The sequence below is a fragment of the Desarmillaria tabescens genome, assembly GCF_030435595.1.
Source record: "Desarmillaria tabescens strain CCBAS 213 chromosome Unknown EV420scaffold_23, whole genome shotgun sequence".
Classification (NCBI taxonomy): Eukaryota; Fungi; Basidiomycota; class Agaricomycetes; order Agaricales; family Physalacriaceae; genus Desarmillaria; species Desarmillaria tabescens.
The window spans coordinates 328,894-350,554 of record NW_026848322.1 but is presented as its reverse complement, the minus strand read 5'-3'; the positions used below and the strand labels follow the sequence as shown (position 1 = coordinate 350,554).

At 48.9% G+C, this 21,661-nt stretch overlaps 1 protein-coding gene across 1 annotated transcript; it reads right to left on the bottom strand.

Moving 5' to 3' along the window:
• Nucleotides 1–2,260: 2,260 nt before the first annotated feature.
• EV420DRAFT_1480966 (peptidase C14, caspase domain-containing protein) lies at nt 2,261–3,263 on the bottom strand (the record flags this gene model as incomplete). The annotated part of the gene is made up of 2 exons (XM_060469728.1): nt 2,261–3,147; nt 3,224–3,263. The coding sequence occupies 2 exons, from the start codon at nt 3,261–3,263 to the stop codon at nt 2,261–2,263; spliced, it is 927 nt and encodes a 308-aa protein (XP_060329406.1).
• Between the last annotated feature and the right edge of the window lie 18,398 nt (nt 3,264–21,661).

Here is a 21,661-nt window from a genome sequence, read left to right as displayed (position 1 = left end):
GGCGCTGCGACTGGCATTGTGTACTGTCTGAGAAGTGGCAGTGATGGATAAAGGTCGTTGGCTGCGTATCGGCTTATATTGATGAAATTGAGCTCGACAAACAATCACCTCATCAGATGCCGGTATGGTGCTATTCCTGCAACGTCAGATGATGTCCAACAGGTATACGCAGGACTCCTTCTGGATCTGAGATTCACTCATATCGGCTGCTTTACTGGGCGTGAACTGACCTTTCAGAGATTCTTGCCATGGTAAAGAGTATATTCACTTTTTTGCTCCGATTCTGCGCCTCCGAATTCTGTTTCTGGATGCTGCACGCACCGTGGAAGGGCATCTGACTCTCGATTCTGACCGCCGGTGTCGTTTAGATTGTCAACATATCAAAAAAGGTGAGGAATGACTGGGCGACATCAATGACAAAAACAATCGTCAGATTTCTGAAAACGCTAAAATCACGACTTGTCATAAACGGAGATAAGAGAGTTTCATGGAACGCACCAAAGCTGGTCCACTTGAGGAAATACGAGATCATTGACTGCCTCAGTGAAATGTAACCATCCCCGCACCAAAATACAACGAGTATGATTGTTGCCTAATTTCGTTGCAAGAAACACCACTACAACTATTTGTTAAAATGAAAATGAGATGCCGCAACTGGAGTCGACGAATTCATCTGGTGTCGTCCTAGTATTATGACTTCCATTTGCAAACGACCAGCAGAGTTTATCTCGTGCATGCAACGTCGGAAAATTGTGGTATTACTGGATGAACATTTCAGTCGACCTAGTTTAGATACTGTAAAGGATCTGCCACGGGACGGGTCTTCAACCCAAGACTGAGTACGATTCGGGCATATATTGCCAAAGAAGATAGAGTCAAAGACACGACATGGTGGTAGAAATCCTAGATAAAGTTATGAAAAAGGCCAAAAAACGGCGCATATGTAGTGGTCTGAAGGCATAGGTAAACAAAACTAAAGGAATGATGCAATCATGAGTCTATAGAAATTCGCATCCCTTACACATATGGTGGCAACGTACCACTAGGTATTCAAGTTTCCATTTGAAAGATACCCCACGGGAAAAAACATCATTCCTGAGTCTTGTTTCGAGTGGTAACGCCCAAGGAGGTAAGTTGTAAGCAATTTCGATAGAAAGTGCCTTCATGGGGAGGTGGACGTGCTCGTTTTTTTCTTGTAAGAAGTTAACGAAGGTTCTTTTCGCCAGTTGCGTCGTACGCTCAGCTCAAAAGGGTCATCCCGGATAGATCGTCCTATTATCGCAGATTGCAGACCATGGTCAAAGTATATAGCTCATAGCAAGCAATCCTGAAAAGAAAAATGAGCGAGAAAAGTAAAGGATAAGATGCCGGTAAGATGCCGGCAGATTCCGGATTCTCTCTCTGACCGCGACCACCACCAACCTACCGCTATTTTATACCAAACTTCATCGAAATTACAAGAGCTCGCGATGCATAGAATTCCTTGCGTATCCGTTCGTCGAGCCCACTTCCAAAGCCGAACTCAAAACGCGAACAGAAGATTGTTTAGGGTGTCTCCGTCTCCGATAATTTTGGCGCAAGTGAGCAGCCAGCTTCTGTCTTTTTCATCTGCGTAAATGATTCGATTCAGGAAGGCACCATCCATTCTAGCGAAAAAATTTCAGTTGAGGGCATTCCCTCTTTCATGTCGCCTGTCTTCCTCATCACTACCTACAGGTGATTAGAAAGATGCAAGACTCGCTGAGGCCTCTAATCCAGAACGTCTAGCACCTCCAAGTGAAATGTTCCCAATGGAGCGCCCCTCCGAACAGTTCGCCTGGCTGGAGGATGTACCCCAGCTTTCTGGGAGGCACGATATCAGCTTGACGAAACAAAGTATCGGCTGGGCTGCGAGGACGTTCAGGTGGACGAGTACGGCATGGGAGGTGAATGTAATGGGCATCTTTTCGGTGATGCGGGGAGGGGGACCGTGGTCGATGGACTTGACGGTAGCGTCGTCGACATGGATGAATCTCGTGCTTGTGAGCGTGATTTTCTCCCAGTCAAAGGTATGTGTTCCTTCTTGGAAATAGTGTCTACCCTGTCTCATTGCGCATAGCTTAGCTTCGTCTTGGTCTCACGCAAAGCATCGTGGTGATATTGATACATTATAACTTTTCCTATAACCGGTGTTGATTTAATGTACATTGATCCGAAGAAAACATTCTGAAAGCAAACAAAAACGTAGAGAAAGCAAACAAAAGGGATCTATGATCGTAACTCATTCCTGATACCAGACACGCGCGTCCTTGCATTTCCCAGCAACGACCGGTGTCTGGTGCGGCGTCTTATCCAAAAAGTGAACCAGATCAGCGTATGTTGTTTCCTTCTTGTAGCAGTCTGACTGGAGAGTGCGCACAAGCGAGTCGGTGAAGATTCCAATGTACTCCACAGCGCCAGCCGTCCCGTCCACCTCTTTTGCCTTCGCAAACTGATGCTTCTTACAGGCCACCAAGACAACGTGGGAGTCCATATCTGAGAGCCATCCTTCTTCCAAAATGGAGCGATATCCCGGATACTCCTTCAAACGCTCCTCCCCGGCGACGAGCATGTCGTGAAGGGTTGCATGCGCCATTGGGTAAGTAGTGTGTGCTCCCGGCTCAGGCAAACCTCGACTGATGCTACCAGAGTGACAGCAGTCAAGAATAACGGTGATGTGATCACCCTTGACTCGGGAGATTAGGGTTAGGATGGTATTGAATTCACGGTCGCTGATATCGGGGACAGGTTTGCCATTGTTAACGATATCGCGATCGATGGGGCATAGCGTGTCAATGTATTCGTTCACACTAAAAGGTTTTCTGCTTTGAGGTGGGTAGTATGAGCCATGTCCGGCGTAGTAGATGATGATGTTGTCGCCGGATTTGATCTGAGGGTTGGTAATGATGCCGAGAAGTGCGTCGATGATGTGGGTGCGGGAAGGGTACTTTGGATCCTCAGGGGATATATGCTCCTCGGATCCAAGAAGCAGCTGGATGCGATCGTGGGGCACGCCGAGGTCCTTAGTCAAGTACTTCTTCATCAATCGTACGTCTGATACACAACCATTAAGCGGAAAGGATGCATACTCGTCGATGCCAATAAGGACAGCGTAGAATCGAGAAGTGTCTAAAGTGTCGACACAATGCGGGTACTAAAATGCTACCAATCAGTATCAAAGACAATCATTATGGATGCGCCTTACCGTGACACTTGGCGTGGAGGGATATACTTCCAGTCCACATGGAAGGCTCAGTTGCGAAACACGACTGTATTCAATGCGGAGGCAATGGAGTTCGCATAATTTCCCCAGACTCGATAAATAGTCTTCGTTAGGCAACGCGTTGTTCTTGAGGAGAGCCACAACCGAGTCGAAGTCGACCTCCTCCCTAGACATCCCCAACTTCTCTGCTATTTTCGATTCAAACTGCTCCAGCGGGCGTATTTTCTCTTGCAAATTCGATAATGTGAGTTGATCATCCTAACCAAAGTGAATCGATGAGCACTTCAGAGCTTAGCAATAGGTGGGAGGACACACTACGCCAACGGATTCGGATAATTCGGATCCGCTAAAGCATCCACGTGATGTGTGGCGGTGCTGAGAGTAATTTACTTGCCCATCGAAAAGAAATAATGCACAGAGCGAGCACATCAACGCAGAAGGGAAGTAAAAATTCGAGCTGATGATGGTGGTCGCAACTAAGAGAGGTCATAGGTTCAAAAAAATCTATACGGTTCGTCTGCACTACGACGCTTCGCCTATGATCCCTAAGGGAAAACGGCAATGCCTGTTCCGGACAATAAATTTTAACGTCACAGTCTGTGAACGCGGGCCTACCTGTCACAGTCACGTAGCTAGTGGTCGCTCAACAGCTCCAGGTCTTCTGCAGCAGCCCTCAAGAAGATGCAGCATCGTGCCCTGCGAATCATCTGTGCAGCTTTCAAGGCCACTCCCACTGCCGCACTGGAGATTGAAGCATCCCTGCCACCGCTATGTCTACCTAGACATTTGTGCACGATGCTGCGCAATAAGCTTTAACCAACTGAGCTCTACCCACCCCATCATCTAGCGTTTTGGACGAGCGTTAGAGAAGAGGATGTTTTTAGGTCTCGCAGGATATACCCCAGCCGTATTCTACCAAGTCCTTCTAGAAGCATTCACCTACACAAACCGGCTGGTCCCGGAAGTTCTGCATCCGACGCAGCTCGCTCCCAAGCCTTCATCGTACCCTGGTTCGTCGACGCCAGCGCATACGTGAGACTCCCAAGTAGGAGTGAAGAGTTTGTGCACGTCGAGGGCATCAAAGGCTCCACGCGGTCGGCGAAGGCGTTCCGGAAGATCGAGAAGAGATACGATAACAGCTTAACGAAACGCACGTTTAGCTGGGTTCCGAAGGCATTCATGTGGACGACTACGGTGTGGGGGTGCACGCTTCCGGTGGTGCAGTTGACTCAGGGCTGGGGGTCATGGTCGATGGACTTGACGGCAGCGTCGCTGACATAGATGAATCCTGCGCTTGTGGAGGTGATTTTCTCTCAGTCGATGGTATGTGTTCCTTGTTGAAAACTGTGTGTACCCGGCCTCATTGCGTATAGCTTAGATCCATATCCGTCTCGTTCAAAGACGATGGTACAATCTCCATCGCCACGGTGTTACTATCCTTAAGCGCTTGCGGCGCCGTGGGTGTTTGGGAGCTTCCAGCTGTAAAGTCTTTGTTTTAGTTTCCTGACCGTTTTCTTACCGTCCGACTTCCTAGAGTACGGTACTCTCTGTGCTGACTTTCTCGTTGGTTCACTCGGGACAAATCATACTATCAAGACCACCCTTTCTTAGACTTGCTGAGATGCCGAAGCCGAAACCAAGAGCTCTCCGGGATCTGCCTATGAGCAAGCATCCGAAAAGCAAATATTGATTATCAATGCCTACTTCAGGCTAGTCGGTACGCGTCGGTATTATGAATGTGTGCACCCGTCGAATAAATGTGTCATCCCATCCTCGTTGTTTTCTATGTGTACCATCGACAAGTTGATCACCATCACGAGAAAATCGAATTCCTTCTGGGTGATGGTGAGAGGCCTGAAAGTGCTCGAAGGGTTCTATTTGGAGAACCGCTTTGGAAGCAATCAATTCTCCTTCAGAAGCGGCTCCGCGTTTCCCTTACCAGGGCCGGATCTATCTATTCATTGCCACACACTTTTGTTGCGGTCGCTTCTTCTGGGGGCTGTCATGTGGTCCTCTGCAAGGGAATAGATAGATGAGAAATACTCCGTTCTTGTCCAACTGAAGAACATGTATTTTAGGTTGTTCAGACGGTTAATAAATACAATCAGTCCAACGTGTGACCTATGCATTGATCCACAGAAAGCATATAGGAAGCAAACAAAAGCGTAGACAAAACAATCGAAAGGGATCTATGATGAGTCGAACACGTCAAGCAAACCGCCGACAATACCTTCCTTCCAGGAAAGAATGCCTTACGAGCAAGGGAAAACACGACCAAATCATCCTTCGCCTTTCACCACCAGTCAACCAGACTTCCCTTCGCAACACAGTATTCTCCTTGTCCAGGCCCCGCAACCGTCCATGATACATTGACCTATTCAACATGGTCATGGTCTCGTCTGCAGGATACGTTGGGGTCTGGGGTGGACTCGAATGTTGACCAATTTCACTGCCAACAACACATAGGGCAGGATGGATGATGCGGCAAAAGGGCACGAATCGAGCAACAGCCTTGATCTTGATCGACGATGGTAAAAATTTGGGATATCCTTCATGCTGCTTATATGTTCTCGTCCACCACTGCTAGTCACCCAAGGGAGTGCAATTTGGGCAAAGCTATCAAGATAGCATCCCAGATCGTCTGACGCACCTTTCTAGGCCACACATTGAATTGAACCACCTTGGGATTGCAATAGAGGATCGATAAGTCTATTGTCCAACGGTGTCAGACCTCTAGAGAACGTTGGACTCTCTAGGAAATCTGATGGCACAAGGGTAGGGTTTAGGTGAACAATGAGTCGCTCCATAAGGGCAGAACAGTTACTGCTTGGAGGGATGCAAGAGGAAAGCCAGAGAATTGTCCTGGAGAAAGAGAACTCAGAGATGCGGGGCAGGCGAAATTCTACGGTTGGCACTCGTGAGATATCCAGATGGACATTACCAAAAGTTTGTATGGAGTCTAATCATCAATACGGTTAGTGATTAAATGAACTAATGATTTACTTAATGCTTACAGAACGGTCCCATCGTCAAGATGAGCTCTCGAAGCGTAGCACGGCTGGCGGCAAGGATTTTATGTAGACCAACGGCATCATCTGGAATGTAGATCTTATGATCGATTTTGCGTAAACCGTGAAGAGCAAAAATACTGATATTTTCATTCGCGTTCCCTATAAATGCCTCATACACATTGTAATCACCGTATGTGATCGAGAGAAACTCCAAAGGAGGACCTTGAGCCAGCTCATAGGTGCCGAACATTGAGGGACGACAGACTCGAACAGAGTCCAAGTCCAAGGATGTGAGGTGTGGAAATGTGCATAGCCATGCGCGGAAGCTCAGTGTGGTGGGGAAGTCAACGTCCGAGACATCATTGGGATGCCTACTGATGTGCAGTGAGGTGACATTAGGTAGGGAGGGCAGCTGGGGCATCTGGAGCATCGTTCTGCAGCAATATATCTTAAGTGACTGTACCAGACTCGGAATTACTGGCGAGATGTCACAGAGGGAAATAAACTGATGAACATCCGATTCCATGCTGAGGATGACGATTCGGAAGAGATGGTACCGAGCTCGATCGTGGAAGACATGGGAAACAGACAGAGAAGCGATCAGTACTTTCCGGTCATCGCTGAGCTCGTCGATTATCTGCTCGATGATCTCCATAGGGATTTCTGACATATTCAGAGGAAATTAGGAGTCTGGAATGGGTTCAGTCTTTCAAATATCACTGTATCTGTCATCAATAAGGTTAGATATTGTTAGAATATGGATTGCTATTTTTAGAAGAGCAAGCTTGCATGAATATTCTCGCTTGTTCTCCCCATATTCCCCGGGACGCTTACTCATTTTATTAGTGATACATTATGCATTTATTCTAGTACATTCTATGTATTCTGGTAGTATAAAAGCTGTGTAGTTAGTAGGGCATCGCTAGCGCGATTGCCGTGAACATTAGTTCCTTTTGTGCTTACCTGTGAACCGCGAGTTCTTACAGATATATGTTAAAAAAGCAAGCTCACAGGATCGAAGTAGAGAGTCGTTTTGAGTCATGGTGGGAACGTAGCAACCCGGCCCGAAACCCGATCACTGTCATGGGATTGTCCTCTTTTCAAGTTCCAACACTGCAATGATCTCCTCTTTCCATTCATCAGCGAATTGGACAAAAATATATATGCCCGTATAAGCCCGTGGCAAAGGTCAAAATGCATGGCAAGGTCTGAAATAATTGCGTGAGCCTTATATGCCCATATGAAGCATGAAGAATTGATAATCCTCCAAGTATGGTTATGAGCGTTTCCAATGTCAGTAATGCATGTCAAGCTTCGCAAGGTACCAGTACAATTACTTGATGTCATATGAAAGTATGACATGAGCAACATCTTAAAGCGAGTTCATAACACCTAGTAATTTTCGGGTGGCTTGCTGTATATACTATGCATATTTTCACTCTTAGAGACTTGGAGAAACTTGAAATAGCATATTTATTACTACCATAAAGAGAATACAGGTGCGTATATACGTTTAATGCTGTGCCTGTTTATATAGATGGGCTCGAATTTGTTCTAACTTCTCCCCCGCTCCCCCCTCTTCGCTGCCAATCGCTTTCCAGAGCTGTCGTTGGGAAGGAACTTGGAAATTCAAGTCTTTCTAACCTTGAAAATGCTACTAAGAAAAAGAATGTCAGTGCAACCCCACAACATATGAGAGAATCACCTCAATTTGTTGGACGTTCTCATCTGCGATACCTTGGACACTATTAAAGGGCAATGTCACATGGGAAAGTGCATGCCCCATCTGCTTGAACTCCCTAAGATGATATATGGTGCCAATCCCAAGGAGAGAGCTATTCTAAACTCACCGATGCTTGGCTCAGGTGCCCCTCAATACGACCGCTTCTTCCTCCAACTCTACAATACGTCACTTCAGAAGATCAACGTTTGAACTTGATGCATTGATGGCTGAGAGGATCTTGGTAGGTTGGGAATTTGCGATTCTTGGAGAGATGGTGGCATGTTGCTTGAGATGCTAGCGTTGGGCCTTGACTTGTGACTGTATTTATGTTGAAAACTATTCTAGCTCTGGGCTCGGAAGAAGAAGTCCACATTGGAGAAGAACAGGTCTAGAGGAAGGGAGACCTTATGGGTCTGTGTCTGGCCCAATGGGCCAGGGGCCTCCACCAGGAGAAGGAAACTGAGTTGAAATGAACCAATGAACTGCGAGCTATCACATGGTGCATCACAGCCACCATGACATGTCGATCTGGTGATCGCGAGCTGCTATCCTCTGACTTGGAATCAACTTGCACCACTAGTCACATGCTCAGTTTTTCATAAAATGCACCACATCACTTTTTATCATGTAAGCTTCCCCTTTCTCCTGTGTTCCCACAGAAGCAGGGTGTGGCCGAAAAATCAGTACACCCGAAGGACCCTCACTTCACAAGAATCGCTGCGAAGTTGGTATTCGACTAGTGGGCTCAGGTGAAGCTAGACAAGTCTCCACACACAAAATGGGGACAGATAGACACTAGATTATGGAACTGTCATGGACGTACACACATAGGGAAATGATGGCAAGGATCAGAGCTCTGAAGGCAGTAGGGATGAGAGGCTTTGCGAAGAATGCACCAATTCTGGTGGACCTGCGGAGTCAAGCTACCATGATGTTGTTACGGTTTATTCGTTTTTCTTTCGTTTTACTCAGCATGATTATGTGTATGCGATCCATACGGATCATTTCTCACAGTACTATTTTTAGCATAGCCACTTGTATTTAAGTAGAGCCTCAGCTGGTCTAAACCCCAGCTTCGGCTAAGGTTTAATCTACCTAACATCGAACTCCGTCCTTCATGACTATCTGTCCCATCGACTTTCGTCGCCTTTGACTTGCTAGAGTATCTCTCACCGAAGTGTGAGTGGGGATCCTAGTATGATCTAAGTCGATCAGAGTTAGTGGCTAACATTTAGCCGAAGCTCGTCTTCCGTTGCCCAACAACTTATCGTTGCCCAACATACATCCCGTACCCATCCTTCTCGCTGTAGCACTCTGCGTGCTGCCCTTTCTCTTCCACGACCCACTGGGTTTGGTTCTAGTAACCATCCTTCAAGTCTTTCTGTTCTGTGTATACCTCCCAGCCCCGATCTTTGCAGGATTACTCCTGCTTTTCTGGGTAGGGTTTCTACAACACTGAACCTCTTCACCACTCTCTTTCGACTCGCTTCCTTGCTGGCAATTATATTGCTAGCACTGCCAAGCACTTCGGAGCCTGACGAGACCCAGTTGATGACCGACTCCGACTTCGAAGCCGACTTCAACCTGATCATCGTCCTGCTTATTACCCTTCTCATCTTGGCCGTCCAGCTCCTAGTAAATCATCTATCATTGCATGACTAGTCAGAACCGACGAACTCTGCAAAGAATAGATTCACGAATGGATGCCCTGGTCTGACGCCATTCCCGCCGTCTTCTCAACTTTTATACTCTTTTTCTTGTCCATCTCCTTGTACCGTCTACTTCACTGTTGCCGTCAACAGAGGAGGGTACGACCACAACTGCCCTTCCATTACGTGCCCAGCGCACCCGTTTACCCGCCGCCAGTAATCGACATCCCCGCGGCCTCTCAACAAACTCTCCCTGCAGTACCCACACAACCAGAGGATTCCCTCTATGGAGAGTCCCTCTACGGATCGTCGCGACCCAGCTCGTGATCCTCAGAGTCGAGCACTGACTCCTACAGAAGCGCTACCGATGAGTCAGCTGACTCAGTCGACATCACCGATACCCGGGGCGTACTCCTCGACAGAGGAGACTCGCCCCTACCAGGTCTCTTCGACCAGTCTCCAGTCGAGGACGAGTCAGGCGCCCATGGAGGCAGAAGAGCAGGCACCAGGCCTGTGGTCGAGGGCGAAGAAGAGGCTGATACCGAGTTCGAAGGGGACGAGCTCACCGAGTTCGAAAGAACCCGTCTCGACGACCTCCTCAACGACATCTACCCAAATACGGAGGAAGATGCAACCTATACCGGAGACAACTGGAGTGGAAGGTCATCAACGAAGTGGGTTGATGCAAAGTGGGGAGATCCAGACCTCGAGGCGGAATGAAGAAGGTTTATACAGGGGAAAGAGGACGACTACGACAGCGATTCCGGAGAGCTTGGGCTTGGGGCCTCCGCTGCAACTACCTCCCGTTCAAATGGGGCAGGACCCCTTCTTTCTCCAAGCTCGACAGACCGAGGGACCGTCGTCGGCTGGCACCCCAGCACCAGCTGGGTCTACGCCGACTCAAGGGAAGAGGCTCCTGTGGCCCGAGTCCCATCCCCACGGAGCCTCCTTGTCCCCGAGCTCCCGGAGACCCCAACGCCTGCTACCCCCGTCGCCAGGCCTGAACCGGAGGATCAGCACTTCTGGAGCGCCGTATGGGAGGAGTTCCCAGAGTACAGTGAGGAGGAGCTTGGAGCAATTGCCGGTGCCGGAGACCTCGCCCCAGTCACCCCTTTTACCCCATCCATTGCAGGTCGAGCATTCGCCGACCCCGTCCCTGATACCCAGCGTCCATGGACGCTCCTCTACATGGTCCTCGTCGACTCACTCTGCCTCCCTCGAAATGCCAGGCTCACCCCAGAGATCGAGGCCCGAATGGAGCAAGGAAGAGCGGCAGACCTTCGCACTCACCACGCCGAAATCGCCGCCCTCCTCAGGCCCAACGGTTTCTACGACCTCCCCCTCGAGCCTGACGCCACTAGGGCTGAGGTCGAAAACCGACAACGAGCCGCCGCCCTCCGCTATGCCGGAATGGCAGAGCGAGCAGGGACCGACCTCGAGGCCCGAAGAAGAGCGTGGCAGGCCTATGAGTCTGAGATCACCGACCCCGACTCTGATATCAGGCGATGGAGGAGGAACAGGGAGATCGACCGACTCGCCAGAGAGAGGGAGGAGGCCAAGGATGCCGAGTCGACCCCCGAACTTCGTCCTCGAGCACGAGGTAATGATGGCGGTAAGGACGATCCTGACGGACCCGGCGGCCCCTCTTCCCACAATCTTTAATATTTTACCATGGCACGGACTTTACGAGATCATGATGGAGGATATGGAGAAAGACCCCCAGTGGCTCTTTACAGAGGCTGGGGAAGACTATCAAAGTGCAAAGTACATGGGGGACGTATACCTCATGAAAAATATCTTAGAAGTGGAGACCTGGCATCGAGCAGCGCGCGTATGGAACCAGGTTCACCCGGACCACGAACAACCGGGATGTGTGCCTTACCGACACCCCCAGCCAATGCCCAACCCGCTCAAGACCAAAGAATTCTGGGCGGGTGCTGGACCCGACGACGACGACATGGACGACCCTGGTGCAGGGCCATCCTCGAAAGGAAAACAATCGACGGTGCCGCCTCAGCCGCCGCAACAGCCGCCATCCAAGCCGGGATACCCTGGCGATTATCCCCCGCCTGGGGACAACTACCGATTACGGTCGCTTCCACGACTGCCCAATCCCCCGGTACCACCTCCAATTCCGTCTCCCCCGGACCCTATACCTCTGTGGACACTAGCCGCGGGTAAAGATAATAACCCCTGGAATGACGTGAAGCCAAAGTTGATCATGCAGCCCGAGTACTTCACTGGGGAATCCACGGACATCAACCGATTCCTCCATCACTGCGAGATGTATTTCCAGGTATTCCCCCTGCACTTCACAATGAACGATCAAGGACAGAACCCTTACCGCATAACCTTCGCACAAGGGTATCTGCGAGATAAGGCCAAGGAGTGGTGGGGCGATCAGTACCACCACTATCATGACGACCAGGGGCATTGGAGGTTCCCCACGTGGTTCGAGTTCTCCCAGGACCTAACAGTAGAATTCCGCGAGGTGGCAGAACTCGCCATATGGAAGGCGGAGTGGAAAAAGATCCGACAGTCAGACTTCAAGATGGCTGTCAAGTTCTTCGCGAAGTTCGAACGCCTAGCCCACAAGTGCAGAGAGTTCGGAGATGAGAAGCAGATGTTCGAAGCAGTGGAAGTGGCAATTAGGCCGACAGTCTGCAAGACGGTTATGCATGGGGACAACGAGCGCCCCACAACCTACGCGCAGTGGAAGGCGAGAGTACTGAGGATCGATGCGAACTATCATTACGACGTCGCCCAGGGGCTCGCTAGTAAGACCTCCTCGAGCCAAGGCTCGGGTAGAGGCAGCCAAAATCAATCATCTTCGAAAGGAAGTGGGCCAAGTGGCGATAAGAAGGACGCCACGGGAACGACCTATGGAGGTGCCAGGCAGCCAATGGAGATCGACAAGTTACGGTCCGACAAGCGGTGCTTCAAGTGCGGCAATACCGGGTGGAGCCGAGACCATAAATGCCCGACAGACAAGTCCAAGTGGCTACCCGTCAAACTCCCACCTCGCAAGAAGCCCAATGTCGCCCGCCTCTGCCAATTACTTGCTGAAGCAGAGAAAGAGGAACTTGGAAAGGATACCAAGATCGAGGAGGTCAAGGACGAGAAGGAGAAGTTGTCAAAAGACGAGCCGGCGTCGAAATAAGCGATTCGACGGCGTCGGCAAAGGACTTAGTTTCTGTTGGTGCGCGCTCCTGTACTTCTAGTCGGACTTATACTACGTATGTAGGTACACCGTTTGAACAATACCATGAACTATTCGCCGCGTTACCAAGAGAAGAAGCTAAGAATGATGAATCACAAAACGTCAACAGCGTAGGAGGGGATTTCCGCCACCCTCCGTGGTCCGCAGAGGGCACTGAACCCCAAGGGGCTGGTCCACCTCTGACACCCCCACCTGACCCAATGGGGAAAAGACTGGAGCACCCAGCAGGCGCCTCAGGTCAGGACAAGATGGACGCCAGACGTGGTGGTCGTCACCCTGGCAGGGAGAATCGGCCAACGACTCCGACGGGTGGGCCTACTATACAAGTGGTTCCTCCCGTCAGTGGTGACAAAGCAGCTGAGGCCGGGACTCAAGGGGACCACCTACATTTAGTAGTGGACTCATCTGCAAACGATGCCGACCCCCTTGATGAGCCAATATGTGTGTGGTTGCCTAGAGTTTCTGAGAGTACCGCCGGCGTTAGGAATGAGGATAAGTACAGGATCGTCGTAGAGGTTACAACGCTGCACACAAGCGCCCTTGGCCAGGGCCGAACACAGGGCAGCGAGCCCTCCTCTACCCACTCGACGGAAGGTGACCAAATGCTGCCGAGGGGCCCTATTGACCAGCCCAGTGACCAACTGCCACCTCGAGACAAGAAACCCCCCGTTTTATTGGAGGAAGTCGAAGATGAAGAAGCCCATCTCCGATCCGACATTCCGGTCGTCACACGGCAGGGGAAGTCTACGGTGACCCCCGCCACCTCTGACGCCACCCACGAGACCCAGAGGCCAGTCATCGATAATTATTACGAACCATTTGGTGTGCACTGGACTCGACGGGCGCTGCGACTCGCCAAGGACCAGGCCGCCGCATTCGCCACCTTAAAGCAGTGGGTACACCCTCGACGAAGAGAGGAGGTGACTGAAGAATTGTGGAGCTCGCTTAAGGAGCAGCCGGAGACCGCCCACGAAGCCAGGGACAGGTGGGAATGGCTGGAGGACCTGAAGAAGCCCCCTATGTACATACGAGGGAGAAAGGGGCGTAATGTATCAATTAACGTGCAGTTGGAAACATTGGATACCTGGGAGACACATGCCATCAAAGCCCTGGTGGACAGCGGGGCGACCGGGAGCTCCATTGATCGCTCCTGGGCACGAGACCATGCCCTTCACCTCAAGCAGGCGGCTCGACCAGTTCCGGTTTACAATGCCGATGGCACCAGGAACAAAGGCGGGGATATCATGGAATATGCCGAAGTACGCTTATGCATCGGAAACCACGTGGAGTGGATCGAATTAGCCGTCGTGGACCTCGGAACTATGCCCTTGTTCCTAGGGCATGACTGGTTACAAAGGCATAACCCACTCATTGATTGGGACACCGGGGCGGTGACCCTGGCCCGCTGCGCCTGTCGAAAGATTCCATTTTCTTTACCCGATACGGACCCTTCCGCAAAGTGGGACGAATACGAGGAAGGAGACACTATCCTAGTAATAGACTTCGAAGAAGCCTTCCACGTGCGGGCGATGGGAACTAAAGCCAATGAATTAGTGGCCCAGGCCAACGCGAAAAAGGCGGTGAAGTCGTTTGAAGAGATAGTACCGGAAGAGTATTGGGAATTCAAGGACGTTTTCGATAAAGAAAACTTCGACGAGTTACCCCCACGAAAGCCCTGGGACCACGCCATTGAGCTCATCCCGAATGCTAACACCAACCTCGATTGCAAGGTGTACCCACTCAACCCGGTTGAACAGGAGGAACTTGACAAGTTCCTTGACGAAAACCTCTCCACTGGTCGGATTCAACCATCGAAGTCTCCCATGGCCTCCCCATTCTTCTTCATCAAAAAGAAGGATGGAAGACTTCGACCTGTCCAGGACTACCGCAAGCTCAACGAGATGACGATCAAGAATCGATATCCTCTACCGTTAATCGGAGAGTTAATGGACCGATTGAAGAAGGCCAAATACTTCACCAAGTTGGACGTACGATGGGGGTATAATAATGTTCGCATCAAGTGGGGTGACGAATGGAAGGCCGCATTTCGAACCAATCGGGGCTTGTATGAACCCCTCATCATGTTCTTTGGCCTCACCAACTCGCCGGCGACCTTCCAGTGGATGATGAACAACATCTTCAAGGATCTTATAGCAGCCGGGGAGGTGTCGGTCTACCTGGACGACATACTCATCGCATCACGAACCCGGGAGGAACATCGGCGCATTGTACGGAAGGTGTTGAGGATTCTCCGAGAGAACAAATTGTTCCTTAAAGCTGAGAAGTGCGAATTCGAGGTAGAGGAAACAGAGTACCTGGGCGTGCTCATCAGCGAAGGAAAGATTAGGATGGACCCCATGAAAATCGCCGGGCTGTTGGACTGGCCGGTCCCTCACAAAAAGCAAGAGTTACAATCCTTCCTGGGTTTCTGTAACTTCTACCGACGCTTCATAAAAGATTACAGCAAACATGTGAAGCCGCTGACCTCGCTCACCAGGAAGGTAGAGTGGAAATGGGGGGAAGCCCAGGCGAAGGCCTTCGACAAGCTTAAAGAGTTGTTCAAAGAAGATGTGGTGTTGGCTATACCGCTCAAAGAAGGGAAGTTCTGAGTGGAAGCCGATTCTAGTGAAGGAGCAATTGGGGCTGTTTTATCCCAATGGCAGGACGAAAAGTGGTGACCAGTAGCATTTCTCTCTAAAGCCTTGGCCACCACTGAACGCAACTACGAAATCTACGACAAGGAGCTCCTCGCCATCATGATCGCTCTAGACAAGTGGCGACAGTACCTCATGGGAGCCCACGAAGATTTTGAGATTTGGACGGATCATTCCAATCTCCAGTACTTCCGCAAACCCCAGAAGCTAAACCGAAGACAAGCTCGGTGGGTAACGGAACTAGCGGAGTACCAGTTCACGCTACACCATAAGCCAGGGGCTCAGAACCGTAAAGCCGATTTACTGTCCAGGAGAGTTGACCACGACCAAGGGAAAGGAGACAACAAGGACGTGGTAGTCCTCAAAGCGGAGCATTTCCGAGCATTGGTAATGCCCACCTCGGAGGAGCTACACGAGAGGATCAAACTGGCCACTCACAATCCTCGCAAGTGGGATAGGGGAATTTCAGACTCCCTCAATCACGAGAAGGGAATTTCTCAAGACCAGGAATTGCTCTGGTACGACGGACGCATATACGTACCTAACGATCGAAGGCTGCGAGGAGAAATCATTGCCTCCCGACACGATCATGCAACCGCAGGACACCCCGGCATAGAGAAAACCAAAGAGCTCGTATTACAAGACTATTGGTGGCCTCGAATGCGCAAGGAAGTGGAAGCGTACATTCGAGGATGTGAAGTTTGCCAACAAACTAAGGCGGATTGTCGGCCTAAAAGGGCGCCCTTACACCCTAATGAGGTTCCAACGGGGCCGTGGATGCACATTTCAGTTGACATGATCACTAAACTTCCGAACTCCAAAGGCTTTGACTCTATTCTAGTCATCGTTGACCGGTTCTCCAAAACGATCATACCCATCGCGTGTACAGAGGAACTCTCCTCACTCGAGTTTGCCAAGATCCTATGGGACCAAGTCTACATCCCATATGGCATCATGCCCGAAAAAGTTATTTCGGATAGAGGGGCGATCTTTGTGTCCAAATTCATGAAAGAGTTTTATGCTCTTCTTCACATCGCGGGGAACCCTTCTACCGCCTATCACCCCCAAACGGACAGGCAAACCGAAAGAGTCAACCAAGAGATCAAAAAGTATCTCAAGATATTCGTGAACTACCGACAAGATGATTGGAGCGAGTGGTTACCGTTGGCCGCCTTCACCCATAATAATCGACAGCATTCGGCAACGGGCTACTCCCCCTATAAAGTCATATTTGGAAGGGATGGGCAGGTCATTAAGGCGACCCAACGCCCAGACGCCGTTCCTGCGGCCTCCAAACTGGTTCAAGGCATTCGAGAAATCCAAGAAAAAGCACGGCAATCGCTGGAACGGGCAGCCAAATCGATGAAAAAGGCATATGACAAGCATAAGGGCGACGCACGACAATACCAAGTAGGCGATAGGGTATGGTTGGACTCTACCAACCTAAACCTCCCTTGACCAACTAAGAAACTTGGCGATCGGCACGTAGGACCCTTTACAATTGTAGCCAAGAAGGGAAGCTCAGCATACGAGCTCAAGCTACCGACGGGCTGGAAATTTCACAACCGCTTCAACGAATCCCTACTGACACCATATCACGCTCCTGAATTCCCAGACCAACCACGTCCTGAGAGACCACCGCCCGAATTAATTGACGAAGAGGAAGAGTATGAAATCAAGGAGATTGTACAGGAGCGTGACAAAGTCATAGGTCGTGGACGAACCCGTCGCACCATAACGGAATACTTAGTAAAGTGGAAGGGTTACCCTGTGGAAGAAAACTCATGGGTCAAGTGTGCAAACATGGCTAATGCGGAAGAACTAGTCAATGACTACGAAGCCCGCATTCAAAAGGTCTACTGGACAGTCAATAAAAGGGGGCGCCTGGTAGGGAAGGACGACAAGATTCCCCCCGAGGCCGCTGCACCATACCACGACCCAAATACGCCATGCGTTACCGACATCGAAACAGTATATTCATCGGAATGCACAAACCCAAGACACTCCAACGCCCAACAAGACTCTTACCCCTCTTCGGAAGCCACTGAAGACTCCTTACCCGACGAAGAGGAGGAGATTAACCTCCGAAACCTACAACGTATCCACGAAAATTGGCATAGTGATGCGGAAGAAGACGATGATGATGATGAGGCGCAATCCTTTTACTCGGAATCAAGACGATCCACCTCCGACAGTGATGAATGGGAATCTGATGGCTCATTCAGGACAAACGAGTCTTAGGGAGGGGGTAATGTTACGGTTTATTCGTTTTTCTTCGTTTTACTCAGCATGATTACATGTATGCGATCCATATGGATCATTTCTCACAGTACTATTTTTAGCATAGCCACTTGTATTTAAGTAGAGCCTCAGCTGGTCTAAACCCCAGCTTTGGCTAAGGTTTAATCTACCTAACATCGAACTCCGTCCTTCATGACTATCTGTCCCATCGACTTTCGTCGCCTTTGACTTGCTAGAGTATCTCTCACCGAAGTGCGAGTGGGGATCCTAGTACGATCTAAGTTGATCAGAGTTAGTGGCTAACAGATGTCAAAGATATGGGGGTCTTCTGATATGTATTATATTTATATGTCATGCCTAAGAGACAAATACAATCACTACTGCCATTTTACAATCAATCTGTGCAAGCTAGACTGCATATTATTGAGCTTATGGTAGCAATACATGAGTCGGAAATAATTTTATGCAATCTTGAAGGACATGTTATTATTATGTAGGTTTCTAATGGCATATGAAAAGGTCACAACATCATGCCTTGGTTACATGGACCCATAAGGCCTTGACAAGGCAGATAAGAATTATGCCAGACCATGGTCAGTGTAACCCCCGGCAATTTTTTTCACGATCTGCTGATGTTATTCTGCAACTTTTCCCTGTGCAGAATCCTGCTGGAACTGGCAGAATTTAGTGCCACATGACGTAGGTATTCTATTGAAAACGTACCTGTACTGGATGTGCAACACTGGTACATGTCTTTAGTTCACACTTTGGCAATGCTAAACATTGCAGACTCATAGGTTTGCTTGTCAAAGAAACACATTTTCTCTCTTGTGAACAATAGCAAAGGAATTTTAGCTCAAAAAATGCAATATGGAAGAATATCTTCCCCCTGTGAAGGTACCTACAGGCACTGGCCTCAACATCACAGGGTCTTCAAGATGATTCAATCTGGCTCCTCAACCCTGTCAACAGAAAGCTATGTGACATCCAGACTCTTTCTGGACCTCAGAGGCTGCATAATGACGTATGAATTCCGTGTTCATGCGGATTTTTTCTTCCCATCTCTGACACGTCTGTGCACGCTAGACATTCCAGAGCATCTAAGTGGAATGTTTTCCCGGATAACCATGAGAATTAATCTGTGCACTTAGCTTTTACTTCTACTCTGCTTAGAAATTTAATTTTCAGTTCGATTCAAAAACTTGTGGGCCGCATTTTATCATTTCATGTTGTCTTGCATCATATCTATCTGATCTAATGACCACCTTAGCAGGATATTGGGATATTCGGACATGAACAAGGTCGTAATAAAGCAAGGTCATATAAGAACTTGCAATAAGGATGCGCTATGTTGTTGGAATTCGGCGGTCTTCCTAGTTTCATCGGGTTGTCAAGAACCACTTGATCAAAAAAGCAGGTCTCTGCCATCCACGCAGATGCATTGCATAAGCCTAGCTTGTACAAGGATACAGCAGTATGTGCTCGGCTTTTCATGAAGTTTTGCCTGCAGAACGAATTGAAATGAATTCACTAGTGTACTGCTGCCATTATTCACTTGAAAACAGAGTCATCACAACGTCAGAGTGGCATGCATTCATCATCGTTTTTATGTCCTGGTTTTCCTGGCTGGCCTGGAAAACCTTGGTTTTCGCCTGTCCTTCTAGTCCAATTCCACACACCACGCCGAGTACGCAAATGAGTACTACAAATACTTCTACTGCATGGTCCCATCCTCTGAAGAACGAGGGAATGGCCATTTGACGTCAATAACACAGGCTTTGCTAGCATCTGTATTGGAAAATAAACACACAGGAGTAGTGCCACCTGAATGCGATCGCACACTCCCAACTAGTATGATGTTGAAATTTTGATACAAGTACGTTTGAATGCTACATTCCTTCTGTTTTATTACTAAAGTACATAGAAGCATTGTTCAATGCCAACGCATCTCTGTCAAGTTCGTATATGCACATGCAAGCGTGACAAGGCATTGCAAGCACAAACACATGTATGCATGCACAAACCAGAATTCTACATGCCCAATGCTCAGGTACTTGCACCATCTCTCTTCTCCTGCCTACTCTCATGCGTGTCATAGCTATCTGCTCTTTTTGTGGGAAAAACTTCCATCGCAAGGATTGCACATGCTCGTATGTGGTGCCAGGTGGCTCTAGGATAATCTGCTCGAGCTGCCAGCAGTACCAAGGACGACTCAATCCATTACTCTCCGACCCTGTGGTTGTCGACACTTTGGGTGACCGCATTAGTTGGGGTGTTCCTCGAGAGCATGACGAGAAGCCATTTGGTGTGCAAGCCATATCTCTGGGGAATATCAATAAGATTGGCTCAGCCTCGGGGTTAAGGTCGGAGACCATCCAGCTTGATGCAAGATCCTTCATAGGCCCTGGCAATTCAAGGCAAGTTCTCTGGATACCTCACCGTCTATCTATTCTCACTATATTCTGTATATGACATGCCGACTCTTGACTGCTCAGTTGCAGTAGTCATTTGGTAAGTAAGTTCGGATTTTTGCTTATCGTATGATCAGTGCCTGATTGCATATAATGCCCTTTGTAGATCTCTCAGTTATGTCGGTGGCGCAATATCAAACACATCGTGGCGCTCATGCCACTCTATTACAGTCCACTGTTTTATCATATCAGAAACAACCTTTCCTGTCCATCTTGTACACAAATCCCTGTAACTACAGGGGAGCTATTTGTGTGTACAGGTCAGTAAATGGTGCCGTGCACGTTCTTGTGGTGGTGTAATCAACTTGTGATGCCTCTTGTGACTACCTGGTGTGTGATCCTGGGAGCAGTCGAGCTCATTGTCACCTTTGACGAGCTAAGTCCCTTTGACGCTGCGCTTGATGACAAAATCAAGCCTCCCCAACCCCTGCCTAGTTTGGATTTCATATTGAGATTATCTGTCATCGTCTATCAAGATTAGGTGATCAGTACTAGAGACAGGAAGTTGAACAATGATGATGGCATTTGTCAGGCACACCTATTCTTGCATCTCCACTTTTGGCATATGTCATTGGTATGCTCTGTCTTCCATGTCTACTTTTTGTTGTTCCATAAACTCCATTTTATTTCAATTCGCCATGCTTCAAGCCTTGCTTTGCATCATTTTTACCACTTCAAAAGCTTCAATCAACATTGGCTGCTGTGTTGAATTACATCTGATGGGTGTCAGGAATTATCAGGCAAATGAGGGAGAATGATCACCAATTACAGTCAACAAAACATTGTAAACAAGGAGATTGTAGGTTCAACTCTTGATAGAATAATTCTTCACTGCACATAGCAGGCGCCTGTACATACTGTCCCCTCCTTACTGGTGCACAAGAGAGAACGAGGTAGGCATAGGTACATGCACCATTCCTGATCTGTGCACAGGACTGGATAGTACTATCATGAGCTGAGAGGTACACATACATTGATGCTGAGCTGTGCACAAGAGAGAGCGAGTATGCATATGCCTACTGAATAAGTAAGGCCAGCAAGTGGCAACACCCGCTACCTTGTTTCAGGTCTGTCAGCTGGAAATTTCCATAGTAGCCACTTCTACAGACTTACTTATATCTGACTGAATTTTTTCTGTGTTTGACAAGGATTTTTAGAGGCCATTCTGACATGTAGCGAGTAGAATACAGTGCATATAGCATGTAGATACCTATGCTAAATAAGGACAAATGAAGTAACATCAAGAAAATCACGTGCATCATGCAAGTGCCCTCTTCCACCACCTCAGTCACCAGACAGCCTCACACACGCATATCTTCAAGACATCCTATCAAGTAAGTTACCTTTTTCCGTTTCTTGATGTGTTTGCTTACTGGGGTTCAACAGCAAGCTCACAAAAATGTCTCTCAAGTCCAAAATCAAGCAGCACTGGCAGTAAGTTGTTGGGCCCT